Source organism: Camelina sativa, chromosome 15 (genome assembly GCF_030686135.1).
Source record: "Camelina sativa cultivar CO46 ecotype springtype chromosome 15, ASM3068613v1".
NCBI classification, from domain to species: Eukaryota; Viridiplantae; Streptophyta; class Magnoliopsida; order Brassicales; family Brassicaceae; genus Camelina; species Camelina sativa.
Window position 1 is genome coordinate 2,501 of NC_141894.1, and position 23,025 is coordinate 25,525.

A 23,025-nucleotide genomic window follows, 5' to 3' on the forward strand; every position below is an offset into this window, starting at 1 on the left:
AAACCCTAAACCCTAAACCCTAAACCCTAAACCCTAAACCCTAAACCCTAAACCCTAAACCCTAAACCCTAAACCCTAAACCCTAAACCCTAAACCCTAAACCCTAAACCCTAAACCCTAAACCCTAAACCCTAAACCCTAAACCCTAAACCCTAAACCCTAAACCCTAAACCCTAAACCCTAAACCCTAAACCCTAAACCCTAAACCCTAAACCCTAAACCCTAAACCCTAAACCCTAAACCCTAAACCCTAAACCCTAAACCCTAAACCCTAAACCCTAAACCCTAAACCCTAAACCCTAAACCCTAAACCCTAAACCCTAAACCCTAAACCCTAAACCCTAAACCCTAAACCCTAAACCCTAAACCCTAAACCCTAAACCCTAAACCCTAAACCCTAAACCCTAAACCCTAAACCCTAAACCCTAAACCCTAAACCCTAAACCCTAAACCCTAAACCCTAAACCCTAAACCCTAAACCCTAAACCCTAAACCCTAAACCCTAAACCCTAAACCCTAAACCCTAAACCCTAAACCCTAAACCCTAAACCCTAAACCCTAAACCCTAAACCCTAAACCCTAAACCCTAAACCCTAAACCCTAAACCCTAAACCCTAAACCCTAAACCCTAAACCCTAAACCCTAAACCCTAAACCCTAAACCCTAAACCCTAAACCCTAAACCCTAAACCCTAAACCCTAAACCCTAAACCCTAAACCCTAAACCCTAAACCCTAAACCCTAAACCCTAAACCCTAAACCCTAAACCCTAAACCCTAAACCCTAAACCCTAAACCCTAAACCCTAAACCCTAAACCCTAAACCCTAAACCCTAAACCCTAAACCCTAAACCCTAAACCCTAAACCCTAAACCCTAAACCCTAAACCCTAAACCCTAAACCCTAAACCCTAAACCCTAAACCCTAAACCCTAAACCCTAAACCCTAAACCCTAAACCCTAAACCCTAAACCCTAAACCCTAAACCCTAAACCCTAAACCCTAAACCCAAGAACATCTGCCATAATAAACATGTTAAGGCTTATCATGTTACAACCAAAGCAAACAAGTTTTGCATTAAGACAACAAGGTTTATTAAGACACTAAGGGTGAACATATAACACTAGCAGAAGCAAAATCATATTTCAACTTAAAACAACCTCCACTTACACGCACCCACTTGGCATCAAAATTGACCTTGTGCATCGGAACAGTTCCAGGGTGTACCGAATCCATTAGCTGACAATGAACAGCGCCTGAATATATCATCCATAATCAAAATTTCAGATCCAGATCAAACATCAACGCACACAGATAGAGTAAAAAATCATCGAATCTGTACTTAAATCCCAGATTCCAAATTCCAAAACGAGATCCTCCGATTCCAAATTCCAAAACGAGATGACTCAATAGAGATTGATTATAAAGAGAAGCGAGTCAATTAGATTTAGTTTTTTACCTCTTCGACTTTGGAGAGATTAAGTTGCAGAGTGGAGTTAATCCAAGCCAGGATCTCCGATCTCCCAACGAAATAAGCAGAATCCATCATCCCAATCTTCGTAGCCATCTCCGATTTCCTGAGATTCGACTCGTGTCTCTCTCTTTCTCTCTCTAACGGCTCTTTTGAAATTAGAGGAAACAAAAAAAAAAAAAAAAAAAAAAAAAAAAGGAAAATGACGAGAGCGGAGTTTTCAGTTCAAAATGCAAGTATCCGAATCTTTACCCGCTCTTGCTATTTCGGATCCGGGTTCTTTTAATAGGCCTATCCATCCAAGCCTTTTTAAATTGAAAGCCCAAAATATTCTAAGACCTCCTACCTCATTTCTTTTATTTCTTACAAATTTTTGTTTCTTCCTTGCATATCCACGCCTTTTTCGTCAAACTTTATTTAACTTGAAAATGTCGATATACATACACAATTTCAAGGATCTTAACAAATGTCTGCTTTGAAGGAGATTCAGAGATATTGACAAGGATCTTAACAAATAAGGATGGAGATCTCTCTTTAGAGAACATTTTACAAGACATAAGAGAATGGGCTAAGAAGTTCAAGGATATTAAGTTTAATTTCAAAAAAAGAAGTTGTAATAATGTAGCTCATTTACTTGCAAAGTTTGGTTGTGTTTCTTCCCTGTTCTACTCTAGTTGTTTTTTACCGCCAAAATGGCTCCAAAACCAATTGTATTGTGACTTTATTCAATCAATATAACATCATTTTCGACGAAAAAAAAAAACATACACAATTTCAAGCCAATCGGACAGACTATACAGTAAAACCTCTATAAATTAATAAGGTCGGGACCATAAAATTTTATTAATTTATAGAGGTTTTAATTTATCGTCGATAAAATTAATTTTTTTTTTAACATCTAAAACACTTTATTGATATGAATCAGAATATACAAATACAACCAATGGTATTATCATTAATACTGCTATTGTCAATACCACTACAACTACTACTCCCACTAATATTACCACTACCGCTAGGTTATACTTTTTAGAACACAATTCACTCTATTTGGAGGGAGAGAAATGATAGGCTCCATGGGGAAGACCCTTCATCGATGGAGAAGCTGGTGAAGCTGATTGACAAGAACATTCGCAATAGATTAAACACAATGCGTGATGGAGAAGGCACTAGAATTCAAACCTTAGTTTGAAGCAAGATTTTATTAAAGTTGGTTTTTGCTTAACAGTTTGCAAAAATGATGTAAAAATAGTTTATTTTTCTTTTGAATCTAATTTAACATTAGATTCAAAAAAAAATGTTGAATTGATCCTGTCATGTGCATATGTCCATAGATTTAGACTCCTTCCCCCTTCCCTACTACGAAAAAGATTGAGAGCCTTTATTTTGAAATGAAAAACTTTGCCGAGGGAAAACTCAGACCTTAAAAAGAAGACCCATGTTCATCATAGGTCTAGGTCATCCTGAACAATTCAGGTATTACTTGATACATACGACTTTCTTTTTTCGGCCGGACCACGGCTCTTGACCTCCAATCAAGCTATAGACCTTTCAACTTCCAGGAAGATGACCCCGCCATAGAAAGAGCCGCTTTTTTTTGCTTGATAGGGGGGCTTCCATTCACCAACAAAGACTAAAAGTGCTCTCCGAACCGTGCTGGATATTTTGATTTTTACATACAACTAAATCTTATGGATGACATATGATTATGGGCTGGATAAGTCATGGCAATCCAAGTTTCATATCAACCGTAAACTTCCCCAATGTCTGGCGCTCACAAGCTTTAAATCGATTGAAACTGGCATATTTTCTTTGCCTTGGTCCCACTACCATATTTTGGCTTTAAAATGTTGCAACTCAAGCTAGTTCGTACGTATACAGACAGTGAGACAGAAGTGTGAAGAAAGAGTTATGACATACGAGAATATGACTTATGCACAAAAGTACGAGAAAGAGTTAAAGGGTCTTAATATGGGACGTCTGAGAGGCATGCCTTTCAGAACAACCAATGTTTTCTCTTTGGCTTCTGCTGAACTGGAGCAGCTACACTCAGAAAGGAAGATCATAATCAGTGTCAAGCACAAAAGCCACCATTTCGTTACATTTCCAAAGCACAAAACAAACCTTGAATATCATATAAAGAGTTATAATGCACCTCTGACCAGAAACTTAACCATAACTCTGCACAGTTGCAAACATAAATAGTCACAACTTTGTAACACTGCATTTATCATATGTCACTTCAAATCAAATAGCATTATGCGAAAGTGAAAGGAAAAAAAAAAAAATTTACTCTAACCACGCTTAGGTGCTTGGTATTGAGGTGTAATTTCAATGAAGCAAGTGTCTCTAAAGGATGTCAGCAGACATATCTTTGCTGCAAACTGCACAAAGGGAGATATGAAGGAAATTTTGTAAGAAACAGGAAAAGGAAAACTACACGAAATTATTGGTTATTTCTCATAGGCACTCCCAGGCCCAAAGACAAAAGAGTTTGTATGTGGTTACGTTACATGTCTTCACACGATATGTGAAGTATTCATCTATTTATGTAATCCATAAGGACAAAAAGTAAACTTACTCTATCTGCCGCTGCTTGTAGGGTTATATGGTCTCCCCATTCTCCAAGTCTGTAATTTACGTTGTGAAACATTTCTTCAACAAACAAAAATAGAGTTTAGAAGCTTAATTAGAAAATAATATGTTTGCAGAACATACTTTGCCATCCTCTTGTAATATCGTTTGTATTTCATTGGAACATAACTTGCATACATAGAGCGATTGTCTTTGAGCTGAAATTAGAAGAGAGAAGAGCAATTAGGAAATGAGATGAGAGGAGAGATGTGTACACCTACTTTTCAAACGAATATCTATGTCGCAAAAGAATAACTCCAACTGCTACAATGGTTTAATAATACACATAAAACATAGACATATAGATGGGTGCCTTTGTACATCGCTTAGAACTCATAAGACAGCTCACCTGTTTTACAACTTCTCCCCTAACTTGTTTGTGGTAATCTGAAGATCGGTATAATTGGTCAGAGAGTGCTCGAAACTGAAAAGACATTATTCTCAATAAGATATCACAAACCGGAGAGAGATAACAAAATGAATGACAGATTGATTTAAATGTAGCATCCATTCACCTGGCAGTTTCCATCACCAGAGACCTTCAACTCACACAAACCGTACACATGAAGTCTACAAAGACAATTAAACTTAAGAATTACCAATTAAATTTGAAAAAAGAATCCTACATAATCACTCTCAGCTTGTCTTTTTAAGTGTAAACATCACACAATAATTACACAAACATGTTCACAATAATGAGTGAGCGTCCTATCTATATTGAGAAAGGGGAAGAAGTGACCATCAGAAATGTATATTGAGAAAGGGAAAGAAGTGAGCATCAGAAATACCTTTGAAGAAGGCGTTGATGATCCAAGGTAGCATCATTTAAGTTGGGAATATAAGAATTAATCCGTGGAACATGCTGGAAACCAAGAACTTGTATTTAGAGGGAGTGAGAGATAGAAAGAGCTAGGATGGTTTCGTTATGTACAAATTAAATATCTAACGGCCAATAATAAGACATTGCTTGTATTGTTGGTACTAGAAACAAGCTTACAGGTACGGGAGCAAGATTCGAGAGGCGTCTGCCGACTGCACCATCTAGTTTACTGTACTCTTCAGATAACATAAGAGCAATCATCCGATCATCTTCCGTCTCCTTTTGACTGCTCCAAGAGGTTGAACTCGAAGAGTCCCCCATGATTTAAAGCTCGTTCCTTTCTAATTGCTTCAAGAGGTGCAGCTGGGACACAAATGAATTGAATTATTTAATGATTTGAGTGATGAACACAACCTAAAATATTCTTCCGTGAGGAAAAAAAAATCTAAGAGATGATTATATATATATCCAGACAATTTCACGTAACCGTGAGAAGATGACAGAGAGCGTGAAAGAGGGGAGCGCAAGGATAAACGGAAACAGAAGGCAAAGTGTACATAATAGGGGGGTGGGGGGGACGATAGAAGATGAAATAAAAAGGAATCGATTGGATCTGGGAATGCGCCAAACATCGGGACGATCGGATCTAAAACAGATGGAAAGAATAAGGATTCAAAGAGCAGAAAAGTTGAAACCTTTCAAGGCGAAGGAGACAGGAAGATAAGCAAGCAGGTGCCGACGATCTTTTCTTTGACGGCTTCAATGTTGGTCCAAAAGTCCAAAGTTCACAACTTATTAAAAAGACAATGGCAGTTTGTTGGTTGGCGGGTATATTGACCTTCTTACAGCACTCCTCTAAAACCGCGTTCTTTTCTTATACTCCCTTCTTTCTTTTCCTTCTTGGCGTAAATTCATTCCACTTTTTGATTCCAAGAAAAGTGAACTTTAGGTAATCCAATAACGTTCAATAGATCACAGGTCCATATGATTTCTTTCCAAAGTAAACCTTTTGTCCTTGTACTTCATATTCGTTAATGCACTCAAGTCTACCTTTTTCTTAATTTACTACAACATTAGTATCGGGATCATACATTTCAGTGCCCAACCCTCCTCTTCTTCTTGTTGTGCATTTCCCTGGATGTCAAATTGATAAGTTCCTTAGGTATGGCTGCTCCACTACTTTTTAAAGCCGCAACCAAATCAGGGAATAGGTTCCTGTCGTCCTCATTCACAAACAAAATGGCAGTGCCCTTCTCTCCCATCCTAGAGGCCCTACCAATTACATGTATGTACTCCTTGATGGTACTAGGCATGTCAAACACTATCACCTGCCTTACCACCAAGAGGTCAACTCCTCTGCCTAGAACTCCCGTTGATACAAGAACGGGCACCTCTCCACCCAAAAACGATCCCATCACATCTCTCCTCTCCTTCATTGGCTTCTCCCCATGGATCGATAGAGCTTTTATCCCCGTGACAACAGTTATAGCATTAGCCAAGAGATCTGCACCAACCCTTGAACTCACATAAACAACAGCTGGGGGATTGAAATGGTTTTGACTTCTCAGTATCTCAAAGAGTTTCTGTTTCTTTTGCTTCGCATCAACCCAGATAGCCAATTGGTTGACAGCCTTGTTAGGTTTGTTGGGTTTACCTATTGATACCGAAATGATTTCCTTCGCTAGAGACCCTCCCACCTTCTCCACCTCACTCGAGACTGTTGCAGAGAACAGCAAGACCTGCGGTTGTGACAAGGCCTGAAATATTTGCATCACCTGATCCCTGAAGCCTCTCTGAAGCATGCAGTCAACCTCATCCAGCACAAACATCATGATGTTATCAAGTTCAATGGTGTGCTTCGCTAGAAGGTCCACAACTCGGCCTGGGGTACCAATGATCAATTCAACACCTTGTTGAATGCGGTAGAGTTGTCCAGACATGGGGTCCCCACCTACAACGAGTGCAGTCTTAAATGGCAGTCCCTTTCCGAGAATTTTTGCCTGATCTTCAACTTGGACACAGAGCTCTCTAGTTGGAGCCAAAACCATAGCCAAGGGGCACCTCTGGTCTGAGGGATACTCAGAGCGATATGTTGTACAACGAGAAATAATAGGAACAAGAAAAGAAGCTGTTTTCCCAGAGCCGGTGTCGGCTGAGGCGAGCACACTTTTGCCGGTTAAAGCAGCTGGAATTGCTTGCATCTGGATAGGAGTGGGAAAGTCATAGCCAGCGGTTTCTAAGTTGAGAAGAAGCTTAGGAGGAAGCCCACATGAAGTGAAAGTCAAGGCAGGTGGGGGGACTGCTGCTCCTTGTCCTTGGACATGAATCTCAAGCTTCCTTCTAAGCATCTGAGCATCATCGAAAGAAGATCCTGGTTCTCTAACATAGAAGCACTCATCTGTGGCAGGAAACACTCTAGCAGCGTTGTCAACCCTTCTCAGGAGTGTTTGTTTACACTCGAGGCTGCAGACGTCATCGTTGGTCTCGTCACAAATGTATTCACCATAACGATTGCAGATAACACATTTAGGCTCCCCGGAAAGAGGGGCTCTTTGATCTATAGACTTTTGTTTGACAACATCTACAACAACGATAACAAAAAAAAAACCCAAATTTAGAAAATGGCTGATAAAGTAAAACTCTTAGAAATGTCAAAGGGCACTAAATGAGCTCAATAAAACAGAAGATGGATCAGATCTCGGTTCTCATGTCAGAAAAGGAGAGTCGATGCAAGAATTACGAATTTACTATTTGGTGCAGAGTACAGACTAAACTAACCAGTGAGGTGCGGGACGCATCCTTCTTCGTTCATTATTCAGAGGAACCAGCTTCTGCAATCTATGCACAAGACAAGATGTTGAATCAGTAAAACATCGTCGACGAAAAGAAAAATACCTAACACATGGAACCAGAGCTCCCCTGGAACAAAGACATCAATCTCAATGTTGCAACTGAAAGAGAGTAGAACCAAATCAGATTTACAAATAATAGATTCGCAAACAGAAGGAGTTTCCGATCGTAAGGTTGATCGATCAATGGCAATTCACAAGGGGACGAGAGGGGAAGAAAAAGAAGAAGAAGAAGACAATTGAGGGGGATATAATAGGACATATGAATGGGCTTTTACTGGGCCATACACAATCAGGCTCGGCTGCAAATATCCATACACAATCAGGTTCGGTCTTACATAAAATATTCACTATTAAAATTCCCACAATATACATGGATTTCCAAAACTTTACCAACTCGTAAAATTGGTTGACGATCTCAACGTCAAATATGGCCCGAGTTATGGCCTCCTATTGAATGGAATTATTCCAAATCCACTTTTCGTCGTCACTCGTCAGAGAAACTCATAGATTCTCTCAATCGCGGTACAAAGAACGGGGAGACGACCTCGTCAAATAAGATTTGAGTATGGGTGGGCTGCTGCGAACAGGAAAAGAGAAAGGATTAGGAAAAAGGTCGCCGCTGTTGAAATATAATAGGTTAATGCAATCAGAATATCAGATTGAGACGTATGTACCTGCTTGACATGCTGCCCTTGTAGATATTTTATGCAAGTATTACTCTCCTCACTTCATGAAGAAAACTTCACAACAACACAAGTGCTGAGAGTCCCTTTTCTTTTAACACATCCTACACGTACGCAAGAGAAACTGTGAAGGGGGAACTAATATTTGATAAGAGCAGGTAGTGATGCATGAAGTTCTGACAAGCACTGGAACATCCAGTTCAGTAACTGTTCTCTTGGTAGCTCCAACAGAAGTTCCGCCTGCACATATCATGTAAAGCCCTTAAGTTCAACTTAAGCGTGGCATATGAAAAAAAAAAAAAAAGATTAACCACTAATTTACTCATAAACTACACCATTATTTGATCTCCTTCGTGTATCAAGGAGCTTCGGTAAACGTCACAAGTCATGGAATCTGTGATCAGCTTGAACACCTTCTTACTCATATTTGTTTTCATGACAACTATCTTGCCTGATGCATATATTCTGTTTACTCCAAGATCAGCTGCCATGCGTCTCACATACAGCTTCTTTAAAATGATCTCCATGGAGTAAGGTTCTTTCCCATATTGGCGACGCAGGTTCTCTGTGAATTGCATTAGACTCCACATATCTTTCTCAGCTGCTTTTTCAGCTTCATTGATGATCTCCATCGGATTTTCCAGGTAATTTACATACTCAGAGGGAAGCCTGGGATTAATATTTATGTCAATCTGGAAAACAGAGCAAGAAAATGAAAAATTAGAAAGGCATCAATTACTCCAGTAAGTTCGAGGCATAACAACTGCTTTGAAATTTTAACTTTTCTCCAGTTACTCCTGCACAAGTAATTAAGAGACCTAAAAACTATCATATTTAGCCTTCATGATACACTTGGAAACATTCTGATATATTTTATTTTGTTTTTGGCAACAGGAAACATTCTGTCATTTTTAATCTAAAGCAAAACCTTTCTTACAAGTTGAAATGGAACATACCATCACAAGGTTATATGGAACCGAAAAAATACGGAGTTCCTCCACCTAGAAACAACCAACAAGATTGGCTCACAAGTCAATAACCAAGCCAATTATTAAAAAAGATAAACATAAGGCTCATCAGTGTCATAATCAGTGAGAATGCAGAAGGAGACTTGAATCTTAATATACCTTGGACAGACTCTCAAATAGCATTTCAAAGAAGAGATCGATACCGACATTTCCAACATCCCCCGTCTGTTGTTCTCCAAAGATAGTCCCAAAACCTCTTATACCCATATCCCTCTCCGCAAGTTGGAAACCTTGTCCAAGTTCACGGCATTCTTCAAGAGCGCTAAGCCTTTCCTGCAGAGTCAGCTTATACATTACATGCCAGCGTCTGCCAAGGGAATAGAACAAATAAAGTCACCCCCAATACCAGTGCTTGATCAGAGAGTAGCGATTTATCGGGATAAAATAGATAGGCATGAGCTTCTTTATCCGCCCGACCAACCCTTCCACGCAACTGTTGACCGCAACAAAAGAAAGAAATCTAAGAAGCTATTCACCTTTTGTTGTGAAAGATAACTACAATAGAAATGACGCAAAATAAAGAAAAACAGGTAACTTTGGCACCTGGTACAACTGAGCGAGCCCAAATTGTTGAACATCCTGAATGATTATGGTATTTGCATTTTGAATATCAAGTCCACTTTCAACAATATTAGTACATATGAGGATTTTGATCTTTCCTTGCGCAAATCTCTCCATCGTTTCCTCTAGTTGTTTCGAGTATTGCTGTGTATATATCAATGTAGCAGAATAGCATAAACAGTGGTTATGAGGATTCCATGAAATGTGCTTATATCGGATGAATGAGCATCCAAATGTCAAGTGCTGCTAAGAAAGGCCACAACATACCTTTCCATGTGCCATAGCAATGTCAATATCTGGAAATGCTTCTTCAAGAAAATCCATCACTTCTTCTAGTCCTGATAAGGACGAATAAAGTGGTAAATCGATAATGGACAAATGTAAAGGCTGGAAATGAGGAAAAAAAAAAATATTCCACGGTCAAGAAGTTTCTGATTATACTAGTCTCTGAGTTACGACCAAGATCAAAGGTAGTCATATTAAGAGAAAACGTAGCAAAAGACAAATCGCATTCTACCCTTAATCCGAGGCAAGACATAGAAAACTTGGCCACCACGATCCAGCTCGTTTTTTATTGCTTCTATCACCTTTTCCTTACGGTATGACGAAAGATGGGTTTTTATTGGAATCCTCTCCGGAGGCGGTGTGGAGATTAGACTAAAACATTAAGAAAACAAAGGCTTATTTATTAGTCTCATCAAATTCTATCAGTGCGTATATAATATGAAACACATCATGTCGCAACCTGGCATCCCGGAATCCAGTCAAAGCTAAGTACAGTGTCCTTGGTATGGGTGTTGCGGATAATGTAAGCACATCCACCGATGTTTTGAAAGATGCAATCTTTTCTTTCTGCTTGACCCCAAATCTCTGTAAAGTTAGAAAAGAATATCATCAACTAACTAATCCAAGTATCATTCCAAGATTATGGCATAAACAACTAATTTCAATGAATATAGAGCAGAACCTGTTCCTCATCAACCACAAGGAGACCTAAGTTACTGTACACAACACGGCTCCCGAGAAGTGAGTGAGTGCCCACAATGATATTGAGATGTCCATTTTTAATCATTTCCAAATGCTCCTCCTTTTCTGCTTTAGTCTGCATAATGTCGAAGATGTGACTATGGTCAATTCCAGGTAAATACCATGAACAACTTACACACAGCAGACAGCATGTAACCCACAATACCTGAAACCGACTTAAAAGGCCCACTTTGATTTGTGGATACAAGGAAAACCGCTCTGAGATGACATCGTAATGTTGCTTCGCCAATACAATAGTCGGTGCTAAAACCATAGCTTGTTTTCCAGCTGAAACCACACAAAAGATGGCTCGTAGAGCAACCTCTGTTTTACCAAACCCAACATCTCCACAGATCAATCGGTCCATAGGTGTTTCTCTCTCTGTCAAATCCTTCTCAACATCCAAGAAAGCCTGCAAGGAAAACTCAGCTTTAAGTAAATTGGAAGATGAATGATGAAAACTAAAAGATAGGTGGCAATAATACCTGCTTCTGGTCGGGTGTAGCGTTATAAGGAAATTGAGCAGTAAAATCAGCCATGATGGGGTTTTTTGGATAAGGATATCTCTTCTGTCTAAGCCTATGAAGATATAGCTCCATCAAGTCAACGACCATTTTCTGAATTGCTACTTTTCCTTTGGTCTTTCTTCTTTCCCAAACACTAGTGTCACTCAGCCGACTCAAAGTCCGAGGCCGTTTGGTCTCATTTGGACTGGAACAGAACATCAATAAACACAGTAAGGTACAGAGACAGGGGCGGGCAAAGGAGGTTTTTTTAATGTACAAAAGGAAGATAGAGCGACGGGACCAAACAAACACATTTTACAAGCGAGTCAAACAAAACTGTGAGCTGAATTTAGAAAGAAGAGGAAAGACGTACAGATTGTATCGGTAGAGCAAACGTGAGGCCTGTTTGAGGGGAAGCTTGGCCATGCCATCTGCATACTCTATAAAGACATATTCGAGGGGCTCTGAGGAATCCTTGGGGACATCAAATTTGATCCCAACAAAACGCCCAATGCCTACTTTCTTGTGCACCACATAATCACCGGAAAGGAGACTGTAAGGGTCAACCTTGTAGCTAAAACCACCCGCACCAGCCTCTGTACCTTGCCTAAATCCTTTGAGCTTCTGAAGACCCCTCTCTTGTTGCTCCTTGACCATATGAATGTACTTCTCGGCCTCCTCAGAGTCCATGGCTGGCCTAGCGGTCTCCCTCTTGCCGAGGTCACGCCGAATCCTCTCGTTGAGGAGGGAAATTGAGTCGCTTTCCGCTAACTCTGGCTTCTCTCTCCATCTGGTAGGTTTTGCGGCAGTAGCGGAGAGAGAGGAAACAGTGACCACCAGCGGAAGAAGAGATGATGAGTGTCGGGTGATGGAGGAGCGCCTGAGCCGGAGAGAGAAGAGCCTCCGCGGCGAAGGAAAGGAGCAGAGCTTGAAGACGAGGGGTATAGTAATCGGGTCGGGATTTGGGAGCAAAGATGTCATCTTTAACAAAGAAAGAAGAACCCTTTCCAGAGGTTTTAGATTGACAAGGGGATAGATAATGAAGAGAGAGAGAGAGAGAGTGTGAAGGAGAGATGCTTTAGCGCTTTTAGCTTAAGATTTTAGGATTTGCGTGGTTGGGTAAAAAAACTGTATGTACATATCATCCGATTTTGATCCATCCCTTAATAAAACTGTATGTAATTTTTTATCCCTTGATTAAGATATGAATGTAATTTCCAACGATTTCATTCCAAACAAAGAAGAATACTATTCAAATATACTATCTTCTGCCTGGATTGTTGTTTCGGGGACACTTCTTAATTGATAACATATGCATACACCCAAGATGTTGCATTAATCTATCGCTGAACAGATTATATATAACACTCCCATGAGTTATATGACTTATGAATGCTACACATACATACATTACACACGAGAGTTTTTTTTTCTTTTCTTTTTATTGTAATAATTGGCTTAAACATAGTAAATCATGCCAACTTCAATGAGGCTGATGTGAGGAACGTTGAGTGCTACAGCTGGTCCTCTGCAGTTCTTCCTCAAGAAAGAATAGCCAATATCAATCGTCATCTTCTTCAACCAGGACGATGATTTCCTCGATTTCACATATGAGTGACCCATTATATATGCTACACCCGCCTCTTTCGCTCGTATTAGATCCATTAGCTCTTCCCTCACAGAGGACTCCATCCCAGCACCACCACTTGACGGCGTTAACCTGAACCTCACACGCCGCCTCCTCACTTGCCCTTGTGGATACTCATCCTCGTACACTGAGCGCAAACTCTGCAGGGTCATGGATTTGCTACTGCTTTCTAGTATGGTGGGCTCACCAAAATCATTTTCCTCTGAAACCGCCGTCAGGATTGAGTTAGAGAGACTCTTCTGACTGCTTAAAACTGCCATTCTCCCATCATAGGATTGAGACTCAGAAGAAGCCGAGGAGGATTGTTGGAGGTCGCTTGCTTCCATCTGGATGAACTCCGCTATGCTCTGTACAAGCTGATTCTCAAAGTCCCCGTCTTCCCGTTGAATGTCCTTGTACCCGTACCTCACTACGCACCTGTACATACGATAAGGCTTGGGGCAAACACGCCCAATGAGATAGCGTTCCTCAGGAGACACATGAGGCACTGGAACTGATTTCACACAAACAAACACCACGACTTTATGGAATGCCGGGAGATTGGTGACAAAGTGAGAGAAAATTGCAGGAACCCCAGTTGCAAGTTCTGAGTATACGAGTCCTATTCCAGGCACACGTACAATACCAAGACTAGGTCCTAATCCCAGCAACCACTTCAACGAAACTTTGTTATGTAGATCAAAGCTGTATTTCCTGCGGGTCCCATAGTGCCACACATACATGGCAATCATAAGTATGAACGCAAGCACCAAAGGCACCCAACCACCCTGGGGAACTTTCATGAGCGCTGCTGAGAGGTAGACACCTTCAATTATCCATAGAGTTCCAAGAAACAAAGCCGCTAGAAAAATACTCTTCTCCCAAACCACAACTATGACAAGAGCCACGAAAAACGTGGTGACGAACATTACTATTATGCATGCGAGTCCTGTGGTGAGTAATAAGAGAAACACCATCAAACAATCAGATCCTGGAGAGGGAAAAAAAAAAAAAATTAGTTTCCAATAATATAAAGTTTACCGTAGGCATTTCCAATCAAAGTTGTGTCTCGAAAGCCTATAGCTATTGCAAGAGTAAGGATCATTAGGATCCAGTTGATCTCCGGGATATAGATCTGTCCATATATATGTTTCGAAGTATGGACTACTTTGATGCGTGGGAAGCACCCAAGGGCATGACATTGTTTGATTATTGAGAACGTAGCGGTTATCACAGCCTGACTGCCAACAATGGCTGCAAGCGTGGCAATGACAAAGACAGGCCAGAAAACAGTATCTGCATAATGGACCAGGATCATGTAAAATCGTCAGTTATCACAAGGAAACAAGTGAATATTGAACACTGGGTGTCAGAATGAACGAACCTGGGATTGAATCGTAAAAGCTGTTAGGAATAGACCCGAGGTTCTTTGACAAAAAAGCTGCTTGGCCCATGTATTGTACCACTAGGCAGGGGTACACGACAACAGCGAAAGCAAGCTGCACAAAACAAAAAGAAGAGAATGTAAAGAAACAAAGCTGCGAAACCAGCATGGACTTATATTGATGGATAACTAGCAATGTTGACGGATAAAAATAACTGAACTAGACACGCAACCTCTGCTTACTCTGATTGAGAGCGAGGTGAAATGGCCAAGATTTGCAAACATAGCTTCAGTACCTGATAAGACAGTGATGATTACTTTAGCGAACCAGCTCATTAGACCATTGACTACAGGATTCAAAACAAACAATTTTACGGTCATGTCTTGATCCAGAACAGAACTACCTGTCACAGAAAGAAGAACCCCTCCAAGAGAAATCCATCCATCTTGACCAGTCACTCTGAAGAATTTGATGATATAATGCGGGGAAATTGCATGTATTATCTTTGGATTCCAGTGTATGATGTTGTATAAACCGATGAAGAGTATTGAAATAAGCCAGATTATCACAATTGGTGCAAACATGAAGGCCACCCTGTGAGTACCACAGTGTTGTAAAGCAAACAGTCCAACCAATACGACACAGGCGACCACCAGAAGTTCGCCTGCAGTGAATTAAGAGAAGACCTTCAGATATCCCTCCAAAACAAAAGAGAGTCAACAAGATGTATTCAAACAACAAGATACAAGCACATGATCCAAGTAACACGCATTAGATACCATCAGTCAATTTCTTCTCTGTAGCTTGCAAGCCTGACATGGACGACATAACTGAAAGGAAGCAGGAGTGACTCAGTCAGATATTGACCAAACAAAAAACCATACTGATGAATATAAAATAGAAGAATACTCACGAAGAAGGTGGGTGATTTCAACTACAAGTAACAGCAGATGATATTGAGCAACTCCAAGGAGGGAGGGAGGGAGGCATACTTTACCTGATATAGCTGGAGTCAGGACCCCGTCTCCTATGACTATAGCAGCTCCAAAAAGCACAAGGACGAGCAAAGCGGTCCTCAGGCTTTTGTGCTTTTCAAGAAAACTTGTAAAGCGGGATGAACTTCCAGTACCCGTGGACGGACCAAATTTGTAAGCTGGGAGCTCTTCATCAGCAGCTTGCTGGTTAGGAAGTAAGCTAAGCTTTGCATTCCTACAAAGCAGCGAATAGAGAGCAAACGTTCCGCCTAGAGAGAGGGAAACAAAAAAAAAGGGGGAAAAAAGACTGTATTCAAGCCGAGGCTCTTAAAAAATTGGCAGCAGAAGGAAAGATAAAAGTTGAACAGAGGAGGTTGCTCGTTTCCTACTGCACCTTCTCCATTGCCATCGGCACTCAGTAAAAGAAGAAGGTACTTGAGAAGAGGAATCAGGGTGAGGGTCCAGAAAATCAAAGAGAAAGCACCAAATACGGTTTCCTCGGTCTGATGCTTATGCAACTTTCCAATAAATGTGCTACGAAAGACATAAAGAGGAGAAGTACTGAGGTCACCGTAGACTACACCAAAACTCTGGTAGGCCAAAATCAAGTTCCTCGAGCTCGAGAGATTAATCCACGGCAGCTGAAGGAACAACAAAACAATTCAGTAAGTCTTTTTTCTTTATTTTTTAGATTAAGTAGACAAGAAGAAGAAGAAGAAGAAGAAGAAGAAGAAGAAGAAGAAGAAGAAGAAGAAGAAGAAGAAGAAGAAAGAGGTAGAAGAAATGAAAGCACAAGCTCGCCAAAGAAGAGTTTAAAGTGGGCATAATAAAGGAGCTAACTTGAGAAGGATTCCGACGGGGCAAGACTCCAGATTCGGCCGCCGGCATCATCGCGGACAAAAAGATCAATCGAGAGCGAATCAGGTTGGAGTGGAGGAGCTCTTAAACGAAACCCATCATCATCTTATCTCTAATGAAGTATTATTTGTCTCTCTCTTCTCCTATCATCAAATCTCCAACCTTAAATTCTTTTTAGTTTAACTCTTAATTAATAATACTCTCTCAACGCGGGAGGGAACCTTACTGTGTGCATCTCCTCCACTCACTCCTATCTCTCTCTCTATCTAATCATCTATCTATATATAATCTCAGGCTCCAATTAGCAATTTTCCTCGAGAAGGGAAACTCACACACAGAGTCTTTTTGACTAGCAATAATCAGCTCCAATAAGCAATTTTCCTCGAAAAGTGAAACTCACTCACTCACGGACAGGCTGCACAGTCTGACTGGTGGGGGGGGGGGGGGGGGGAATCAACAACAGAACAGTCACGTTTTTCCGGCCTCGTGTTGGCCCCACCTAAATAAAACTAGTCAGGCCCATGATGATTGGAGGAAGTTTGATCTCTTTTAACAGTTCGAATCATGGGTTCACGAATAAGCCCATCATACACGTCTTGTTACTAATTAATCAACACATTATATCTTATCTTACAAGTATAATAAGGCCCATTTATTCAACACATTATATTGTTGAAGAAAAGAGATAAAAGAGATCCAAGATCTAGAAAGAAGGTTTGCACAAAAAAAAAAGATCTAGAAAGAAGAAAATAAACTAGAATAATAATATGCTTTGGAATATTCGGAAATAGAAGATGAAGAATAATATAAAGTTATGTATATATATATACTCCATAAATAAAAAAAGATTAGAGAAGGTGTGTGAATCAATCAACCAACATTGATGGCTGACTTTAATTCCATTTCCATTTGAAGAGAGAAGGCCCACCAAGAGCCCAAGAGGGAGGGAGCCAACCAGGAAAGAGAAGAGGGAATATCCAAAACGGATAAATTTTGACTGTTAATTACCGAATGATGATGACGTGGCGATCCAAAGAATATTCCAAGCAAGGATCCCAATCTTCTTCTTCTTCTTTCTTCTTTCTTCTTTTTAAGCAAAGCCCCCAAAGCCATCATCTCTGAGAACCCATCCCTCCCTCTCCTCAAATCATCAATCCATTTTATTTTATTTTTAAAGAAGAAATATTAATATAAAAAAAAATAATGTCTCTAAAAGCCATTCATGTGTCGGAAGTGCCGAGCCTCGACCACTTCCCTGAGAACCCGTCTCTCCTCTGCTCCTCTCGCAAAGCGAACAACAACAAGTTTCTGGTGGTGGGACATAGAGGGCACGGCATGAACATGTCGCAGTCGCCTGATCTAAGGTTCTCTGCTCTTAAGGAGAACTCCATCCTCTCCTTCAATGCCGCTTCTAAACTCCCTCTCGACTTTATCGAATTCGATGTTCAGGTAAATATAATTACATGTTTCTTTTTCAATCCTCTTCGGTTCGCCGCATTTGAATTTCGATCGGCTCTTTTTTTTTTTTTTTTTTTTTCTAATTTGGTACCTCCACGTGACCGCCGGCTATACCACGTGGGGGTTCCATCCGTTGACATTTTGTCTTGGAATTTGGTTTTAATGTAATAAAATACTGTAGGAGTAAAAAAAAAAAAAAGATTTAAAGATCTGATCTCTGCTGGTTTCTATTATTGAACGCGCAGGTCACCAGAGATGGCTGCCCAGTCATTTTCCACGACGACTTCATCTTCTCCGAGGAACAGGGAGTGGTGTACGAGAAGAGGGTCACGGAGGTTTCCTTGTCGGAGTTCATGTCCTACGGGCCACAGAGGGAACTAGAGAAGACAGGAAAGCCATTGCTGAGAAAGTCTAAGGAAGGGAAGATCCTCAAGTGGACCGTCCACGGAGACGACTCTCTCTGTACTCTCCAGGAGGCTTTTGAGAAAGTTGTGAATCCTAATCTTGGTTTCAACATCGAGCTCAAGCTTGACGACAACCTCGTCTATTCCTCCGATCATCTCTCCCGTCTTCTCCTCCCAATCTTGCAGGTGGTGTCTGATTTTGCAAAGGACAGAGCCATCATCTTCTCCAGCTTCCATCCTGATGCCGCCCTTCTTGTCAGGAAGTTGCAGACCACCTATCCCGTAAGTTTATAATTCCCTCACTGACACTCTTTCCCCTTTCTTAACTGTGATCCAAATTCTAAAACCAAAATATATGTATGTATATAGGTATTCTTCTTGACAAACGGTGGAACTGAGATGTACTACGACGCCAGAAGGAATTCGCTGGAGGAAGCAATCAAAGTATGTTTAGAAGGAGGCCTTCAAGGTATTGTCTCGGAGGTCAAGGGAGTTTTCCGCAACCCCGCCGCCGTCTACAAGATCAAAGAATCCAAGCTCTCTCTCATGACCTACGGAAAGCTCAACAATGTTGCTGAGGCTGTGTACATGCAGCATTTGATGGGAATAGAGGGAGTGATAGTAGATCATGTGGAGGAGATAACAGAGGCCGTGAGTGAGATGATGAAGCCATCCAGCAGAGATGTTGATGATACTAAGCCAAAGCCTAACTTCTCTGAGAGAGAGCTCTGCTTTCTTCTCAAGCTCATTCCTGAGTTGATACAGCACTAACACTTCCTCCTTTAGTTTAGAATCTCTAGTTTCCCAAAATGTTATGGTGATTGTTTTGGGAGAATTTAACAATGTGGGTGCTGCAATCATAATTCATAAGATAAAAGTCCCAAATTAATATAACTATTTGCAAACGGCTTATGACTTATGAGAAATAAGCACCATTACTGAAATGCCCTTTGATGTATTTAATTGTGTAAAGGTATTATTCAAAAGGGGAAAGTGGGGACTTGTGAGAGGAGGCCGTGCTGCAGGTGATATTGGAGACGGGGTAAGAGAGGTCTGTAAGGATCCTCCTCCCTTCTCTGCTTAACAAACTTTATGCATCTCTCAACCTCCTTCTTCACCTCTGCGTACACCTCCTTTGCCTTGTCTCTGTCTCTCAACTCTTCAGCTCCCGTCTCTATCTCCTTCCCAAAGTAGTAATAGTATCTCCCTGGCCACTTTGGTATCACTCCTGGCATGTGGAAGTCTTGGTTCCCCTCTTCTCCTTCCACGCTTCCCCTTTCAAACACCAACCATGTCAAATGTAACTCACCATCATCCATTTCTACGATTAATATTCTCTACTAAATTTCATTCACATTACCTCACCTCCGGGCCTTCCGCTGACACTCTTTTTAGCACTTGTTTCACTATCGGAACCTTTACCTGGTCATTGTAATCTACAACCACCTGCATATTCGTTTACACACAGTTATACCAACTAATCTACACGTGGCTCGGATGCAAAGTGTACTACATATTTTGGATGCTCACTTTTAAAAAATCATCTTCTCCAACTCCACAAAAGGGTACTATTTTGGCTCCAAATTTGGCTGCTGCTCTCACAAACTCTGCTTTCTCTGGCCACATCAACTTGTATTCTTCTCCCTGTTATTGAGAAAATCGTGATGAGTTGTTTTCAGTACCACAGGTAACAATGATAGCAGCAATAGAACACAAGGGTGACATCCGATCCTGATATATATATAACAACCATATTCACGTGTCATTTATGAGACCGTACACCGGATAACCAACTAGTATATAACTAACTACTAACCTTACGATGTAGAGCTTCGCGGATTCCTCCTGGAAACAACAGAATATGGGATCTAGCAGACAAGAGATTATGGAGGTGAGTGCCCGAGATGGGGACTGCCCCCATCATCCTGAGTGTATCATAAACAGACACATCAGGTAATAATCCATCTCTCAGTCTCGTAAACATCATGGGATGCACAAGAGGCCGCAAATTGATGTTCTTCTCATGAACAAATTGACCTGGGAGTGAAATTTTGTCACTCGCCAGTAGCATGTGATTGCCTACCAACAGTACAGGTCCTTCCGATGGTATTCCCCCAAGCCCCCTCACCAATTTCCCATCTTCTGTAGTCGACAGAAATACAGGGCCCATGATCACCTCAAGGAGCCTATTTGTCACAAAAAATATCAAGATCAATCAAACTGTTTTTTTTTTTTTTTTTCACCAAAACCATACCAAGCCATTTTGGGACATACAGTTACCTGTTAACCCCATAACATTTGTTAAATTCAGAGATGGTTGGTGGGATGTAGTCGGAGATGTAATCCTGACGAGACCCACGCCGGTAAAAAGAAGTGGCCTTTATGATACTGACCAGATCAATGCCGTCCTCCTGTCATATACGAAAGCAAAAGGAGATGTAACTAATATGGAAGCATATCAGATTACATCTTTGAATGAGCTGAAATTTAGTGTTTGGCAGTTGTATTCCTAAACAAGACGCAGAGTGGAGATATACCAGAAAAAGGCAATGGCCGTTGTCTTTGAATGAGCGGACTTCACATTTAGGCAGTTTTTTTCGAAGTCGTTTACCTTCGAATTTACTGGGAAGTAATTGGTCATTTCCGCTGTAATTGATAAACAAGTTAGATTAACCTAGTTGCTAACTACTCCCTGAAAATTTCAAAAATTATAAGAAGAACCTGTAGTGTGATCGATAAGATAACACGGACCTGGAGAGAATTAGAGTCTGAGCTTGTACTAGATGAAGATGTGCATTGGCAAACATAGCCGCGGCATCAAGCAACTTGAGTTTCCACAGAAGTGTTTCTCTCCGAAATGTATCAGCTAGAATCTGCATAGTCAGATTCTTAACCATACGTATTTGACAACTAGGACTGGGAAACTAACGACGACCAAGCATACAGTAAATGAGCTTGTCACCTACAGAAGTTAATGTGGATGTTATCACCAAGTCTTGAAAAATGTTTGCAGCAGTTTCCATCTCCGGAAGTCCCCTGACCCAGTGAGCAATCATCCTTTTAAAAGGGCCACCTTAAAATTCCAATAGAGCTCAGCTTTATTTTATGCAGCTATGAAATTAAAAACCATGTCTTACTTATATCACCGAAAATCACATGTCAATGCATAAAAGAATACACTTGAAGTGGAGTTTGTTTCCGAAGATGAATGCATTTTACCAACGTATGGCGTGATTTTTTAAATCAACATAGCTAACCTGGAATCAAGCTTAACACGGAAAGAAAGGCAAGATCAAGTTGGTCTGGCAAGACATTGATCAGGGGAGCAAGATGTTGCAGCGAGGAATTTCCAAATGATGTAGCTGCAAATGCAACAATAATAATACAGTTTAAGATTAATCAAGACGACGACGACGTGGTGAGACTTGTGTTCAAGGTATAAGGGGAATTGCAAAGGCCATTCATTTCTTTTCCTATTAATAAATGAGCACATACTTAAAACAAGATCAACGTCACCTGGGTTTGAAAGAATCAGGATAAGATCAATGTCAGGGTTACAGGCTGCAACAGCGAGTGCAATGCAAGCGCCGAGAGATTCTCCAACAAGATAAATAGGTTTACCGGGTGATCGCTGAAACTCAGATTTGACAGTTGTTTCAACCATGGCGACCAGATCTAATAAAGCAATCTAACATGAGTTAGCCCAAAAACAAATAATAATCTTAAAGAGTTGTTGACAAAAAGGCAAAAGCAATCGAGGAAATACCAGTGAATGCAGTACGATTGGTGGCAGGTATGTGCAAGCACCAGATATCAAACATCCTTGAGAAAAGATAGCCCAATAAAGAAACATATATATATATATATATAGCTCATTCATCAACCACCGGAATTTAGAAAACAAAAAAAAAAGGGATAGAAACGGAGGCGAGGGGCACTCACTGTCCAAGTTTCTGGTGCTGCCTTATTAGCCCGAGTCCACTTCCGTCGATACCTACGCGCTTAAGTCAGTCATAGTGATTCTGAATTAATTGCCCCCTTTGAAAGAAACTAGTAATGGGGAAAAGAAGAAGAAGAAGAAGAAGAAGACTAACCAGGTAGGAAGAGAAGCAGAGGGGCGCCGTCACATCGAGCCACGCTCTTGGTCTTGCTGTCGAGGGGAGAGAACCAGCGAGACGGGCTGTTTTCATCTTCCGGTCTGACGAAATCCTTAGCCGCCTCGACGTAGTCCCAGATGCTCTCAGCGAATGGCTGCTCCAAGTGATCCCTAGGCTGATGCTGATCGGAGCTAAAAGCGGTGACAGAAGCGGAGAATCGGCGTGCCGGGGGTAGGGTTACCCCAAGGGGGGAGTGCTTGTGCCTCTCTCCGTTGCATAAGCCGACGACGGCAGAGAGCAGGTGGAATCCGGTGGCCATGGCCATGGGGAAGAAGAAGCTAGTAGTTGTGGAGGTGGTGGTGGTGGTGCGTCCATGAAGACGAATTTAAACCAAAGGTTTTTTCTTTTTTTCTTTTTCTTCCGAGAGTTTCTTTTTGTTTTCCTTTTCCAGCCGAAACGAAGATCTCATGACTTAACGGTCTCTCTCTCTCTCTCTCTCTCTCTCTCTCTCCATGAATGAACATCCATCATCATCTCTCCCTTACAGTCACAGTTGTCGTGCTGTTTTCATTTTTAACGACGTGAATGTGTGACGTTTAGAGAGCTTCTCACACACACAGCAAGCACTTGTTATCTTTTTATAT

General features: G+C 41.0%; 6 protein-coding genes across 29 annotated transcripts; 1 reads left to right on the top strand and 5 right to left on the bottom strand.

Moving 5' to 3' along the window:
* Nucleotides 1-3,256: 3,256 nt before the first annotated feature.
* On the bottom strand, nucleotides 3,257-5,758 carry LOC109124841 (OVARIAN TUMOR DOMAIN-containing deubiquitinating enzyme 12). The gene is made up of 10 exons (XM_010498099.3): nucleotides 5,618-5,758; nucleotides 5,100-5,285; nucleotides 4,891-4,964; nucleotides 4,618-4,672; nucleotides 4,452-4,526; nucleotides 4,187-4,260; nucleotides 4,050-4,098; nucleotides 3,768-3,852; nucleotides 3,593-3,649; nucleotides 3,257-3,511 (listed from the first exon to the last, which is right to left on the bottom strand). The coding sequence occupies exons 2-10, from the start codon at nucleotides 5,241-5,243 to the stop codon at nucleotides 3,465-3,467; spliced, it is 660 nt and encodes a 219-aa protein (XP_010496401.1). The 5' UTR covers nucleotides 5,244-5,285; nucleotides 5,618-5,758; the 3' UTR covers nucleotides 3,257-3,464.
* Nucleotides 5,759-5,866: 108 nt separating this feature from the next.
* LOC104773483 (DEAD-box ATP-dependent RNA helicase 41) lies at nucleotides 5,867-8,006 on the bottom strand. The gene is made up of 2 exons (XM_087486754.1): nucleotides 7,701-8,006; nucleotides 5,867-7,503 (listed from the first exon to the last, which is right to left on the bottom strand). The coding sequence occupies exons 1-2, from the start codon at nucleotides 7,732-7,734 to the stop codon at nucleotides 6,017-6,019; spliced, it is 1,521 nt and encodes a 506-aa protein (XP_087342880.1). The 5' UTR covers nucleotides 7,735-8,006; the 3' UTR covers nucleotides 5,867-6,016.
* Nucleotides 8,007-8,025: 19 nt separating this feature from the next.
* Nucleotides 8,026-12,718, bottom strand: LOC109124517 (DEAD/DEAH box helicase). Of its 2 annotated transcripts, none has more exons than XM_087486752.1 (14): nucleotides 11,952-12,718; nucleotides 11,558-11,783; nucleotides 11,239-11,484; nucleotides 11,014-11,148; nucleotides 10,792-10,916; nucleotides 10,564-10,703; nucleotides 10,314-10,384; nucleotides 10,029-10,190; nucleotides 9,832-9,918; nucleotides 9,585-9,758; nucleotides 9,414-9,458; nucleotides 8,793-9,149; nucleotides 8,449-8,697; nucleotides 8,026-8,351 (listed from the first exon to the last, which is right to left on the bottom strand). In XM_087486752.1, exons 1-13 carry the CDS (start codon nucleotides 12,557-12,559, stop codon nucleotides 8,596-8,598), a joined length of 2,478 nt encoding a protein of 825 aa, XP_087342878.1. In that variant the 5' UTR covers nucleotides 12,560-12,718; the 3' UTR covers nucleotides 8,026-8,351; nucleotides 8,449-8,595. The 2 variants fall into 2 exon arrangements, with proteins under 2 accessions (XP_087342878.1, XP_087342879.1); XM_087486753.1 differs by having other exon boundaries at nucleotides 8,026-8,348; nucleotides 11,952-12,716.
* A 143-nt stretch (nucleotides 12,719-12,861) lies between these two features.
* LOC104773486 (potassium transporter 4) lies at nucleotides 12,862-17,015 on the bottom strand. 4 transcript variants are annotated; one of them, XM_087486757.1, is made up of 9 exons: nucleotides 16,405-17,015; nucleotides 15,959-16,205; nucleotides 15,588-15,833; nucleotides 15,370-15,420; nucleotides 14,994-15,254; nucleotides 14,833-14,885; nucleotides 14,590-14,704; nucleotides 14,247-14,501; nucleotides 12,862-14,154 (listed from the first exon to the last, which is right to left on the bottom strand). In XM_087486757.1, exons 1-9 carry the CDS (start codon nucleotides 16,453-16,455, stop codon nucleotides 13,037-13,039), a joined length of 2,397 nt encoding a protein of 798 aa, XP_087342883.1. In that variant the 5' UTR covers nucleotides 16,456-17,015; the 3' UTR covers nucleotides 12,862-13,036. The 4 variants fall into 4 exon arrangements, with proteins under 4 accessions (XP_087342883.1, XP_087342882.1, XP_087342885.1 ...); XM_087486756.1 differs by having other exon boundaries at nucleotides 15,504-15,833; nucleotides 16,405-16,894; XM_087486759.1 differs by having other exon boundaries at nucleotides 14,823-14,885; nucleotides 15,504-15,833; nucleotides 16,405-16,843.
* A 258-nt stretch (nucleotides 17,016-17,273) lies between these two features.
* On the top strand, nucleotides 17,274-19,228 carry SRG3 (senescence-related gene 3). The gene is made up of 3 exons (XM_010498112.3): nucleotides 17,274-17,871; nucleotides 18,126-18,566; nucleotides 18,654-19,228. Exons 1-3 carry the CDS (start codon nucleotides 17,626-17,628, stop codon nucleotides 19,053-19,055), a joined length of 1,089 nt encoding a protein of 362 aa, XP_010496414.1. The 5' UTR covers nucleotides 17,274-17,625; the 3' UTR covers nucleotides 19,056-19,228.
* On the bottom strand, nucleotides 19,134-22,997 carry LOC104773487 (transferase). Of its 20 annotated transcripts, none has more exons than XM_087486764.1 (13): nucleotides 22,379-22,997; nucleotides 22,227-22,278; nucleotides 22,051-22,106; nucleotides 21,801-21,959; nucleotides 21,542-21,646; nucleotides 21,251-21,320; nucleotides 21,036-21,157; nucleotides 20,822-20,930; nucleotides 20,565-20,695; nucleotides 20,101-20,470; nucleotides 19,815-19,928; nucleotides 19,645-19,730; nucleotides 19,134-19,559 (listed from the first exon to the last, which is right to left on the bottom strand). In XM_087486764.1, exons 6-13 carry the CDS (start codon nucleotides 21,305-21,307, stop codon nucleotides 19,265-19,267), a joined length of 1,284 nt encoding a protein of 427 aa, XP_087342890.1. In that variant the 5' UTR covers nucleotides 21,308-21,320; nucleotides 21,542-21,646; nucleotides 21,801-21,959; nucleotides 22,051-22,106; nucleotides 22,227-22,278; nucleotides 22,379-22,997; the 3' UTR covers nucleotides 19,134-19,264. The 20 variants fall into 20 exon arrangements, with proteins under 20 accessions (XP_087342890.1, XP_010496410.2, XP_087342895.1 ...); XM_010498108.3 differs by having other exon boundaries at nucleotides 21,251-21,357; XM_087486769.1 differs by having other exon boundaries at nucleotides 21,036-21,150; nucleotides 21,251-21,357; nucleotides 22,379-22,995.
* Between the last annotated feature and the right edge of the window lie 28 nt (nucleotides 22,998-23,025).

Excerpts from the sequence above, each read along its gene's own strand:
- LOC109124517 (XM_087486752.1), bottom strand. The coding sequence starts at position 12,559 with ATGACATCTTTGCTCCCAAATCCCGACCCGATTACTATACCCCTCGTC. Across the intron at positions 11,485-11,557 it reads CTACACCCGACCAGAAGCAG|GCTTTCTTGGATGTTGAGAA; the intron begins GTATTATTGCCA and ends TTTTCCTTGCAG. Across the intron at positions 11,149-11,238 it reads GCCTTTTAAGTCGGTTTCAG|ACTAAAGCAGAAAAGGAGGA; the intron begins GTATTGTGGGTT and ends GACATTATGCAG.
- LOC104773486 (XM_087486756.1), bottom strand. The coding sequence starts at position 16,455 with ATGATGCCGGCGGCCGAATCTGGAGTCTTGCCCCGTCGGAATCCTTCT. Across the intron at positions 16,206-16,404 it reads CCCGTCGGAATCCTTCTCAA|CTGCCGTGGATTAATCTCTC; the intron begins GTTAGCTCCTTT and ends TTGTTCCTTCAG. Across the intron at positions 14,886-14,993 it reads GGTTCTTCTTTCTGTGACAG|GTACTGAAGCTATGTTTGCA; the intron begins GTAGTTCTGTTC and ends CTGTCTTATCAG.
- LOC104773487 (XM_010498108.3), bottom strand. The coding sequence starts at position 22,706 with ATGGCCATGGCCACCGGATTCCACCTGCTCTCTGCCGTCGTCGGCTTA. Across the intron at positions 22,279-22,378 it reads TCTGCTTCTCTTCCTACCTG|GTATCGACGGAAGTGGACTC; the intron begins GTTAGTCTTCTT and ends TTAAGCGCGTAG. Across the intron at positions 19,731-19,814 it reads GAGAAGATGATTTTTTAAAA|GTGGTTGTAGATTACAATGA; the intron begins GTGAGCATCCAA and ends ACGAATATGCAG.
- LOC109124841 (XM_010498099.3), bottom strand. The coding sequence starts at position 5,243 with ATGGGGGACTCTTCGAGTTCAACCTCTTGGAGCAGTCAAAAGGAGACG. Across the intron at positions 4,099-4,186 it reads TATTACAAGAGGATGGCAAA|ACTTGGAGAATGGGGAGACC; the intron begins GTATGTTCTGCA and ends CGTAAATTACAG. Across the intron at positions 3,853-4,049 it reads TACAAGCAGCGGCAGATAGA|TTTGCAGCAAAGATATGTCT; the intron begins GTAAGTTTACTT and ends CCCTTTGTGCAG.
- LOC104773483 (XM_087486754.1), bottom strand. The coding sequence starts at position 7,734 with ATGAACGAAGAAGGATGCGTCCCGCACCTCACTG. Across the intron at positions 7,504-7,700 it reads ATGCGTCCCGCACCTCACTG|ATGTTGTCAAACAAAAGTCT; the intron begins GTTAGTTTAGTC and ends TCGTTGTTGTAG.
- SRG3 (XM_010498112.3), top strand. The coding sequence starts at position 17,626 with ATGTCTCTAAAAGCCATTCATGTGTCGGAAGTGCCGAGCCTCGACCAC. Across the intron at positions 17,872-18,125 it reads TTATCGAATTCGATGTTCAG|GTCACCAGAGATGGCTGCCC; the intron begins GTAAATATAATT and ends TTGAACGCGCAG. Across the intron at positions 18,567-18,653 it reads AGTTGCAGACCACCTATCCC|GTATTCTTCTTGACAAACGG; the intron begins GTAAGTTTATAA and ends GTATGTATATAG.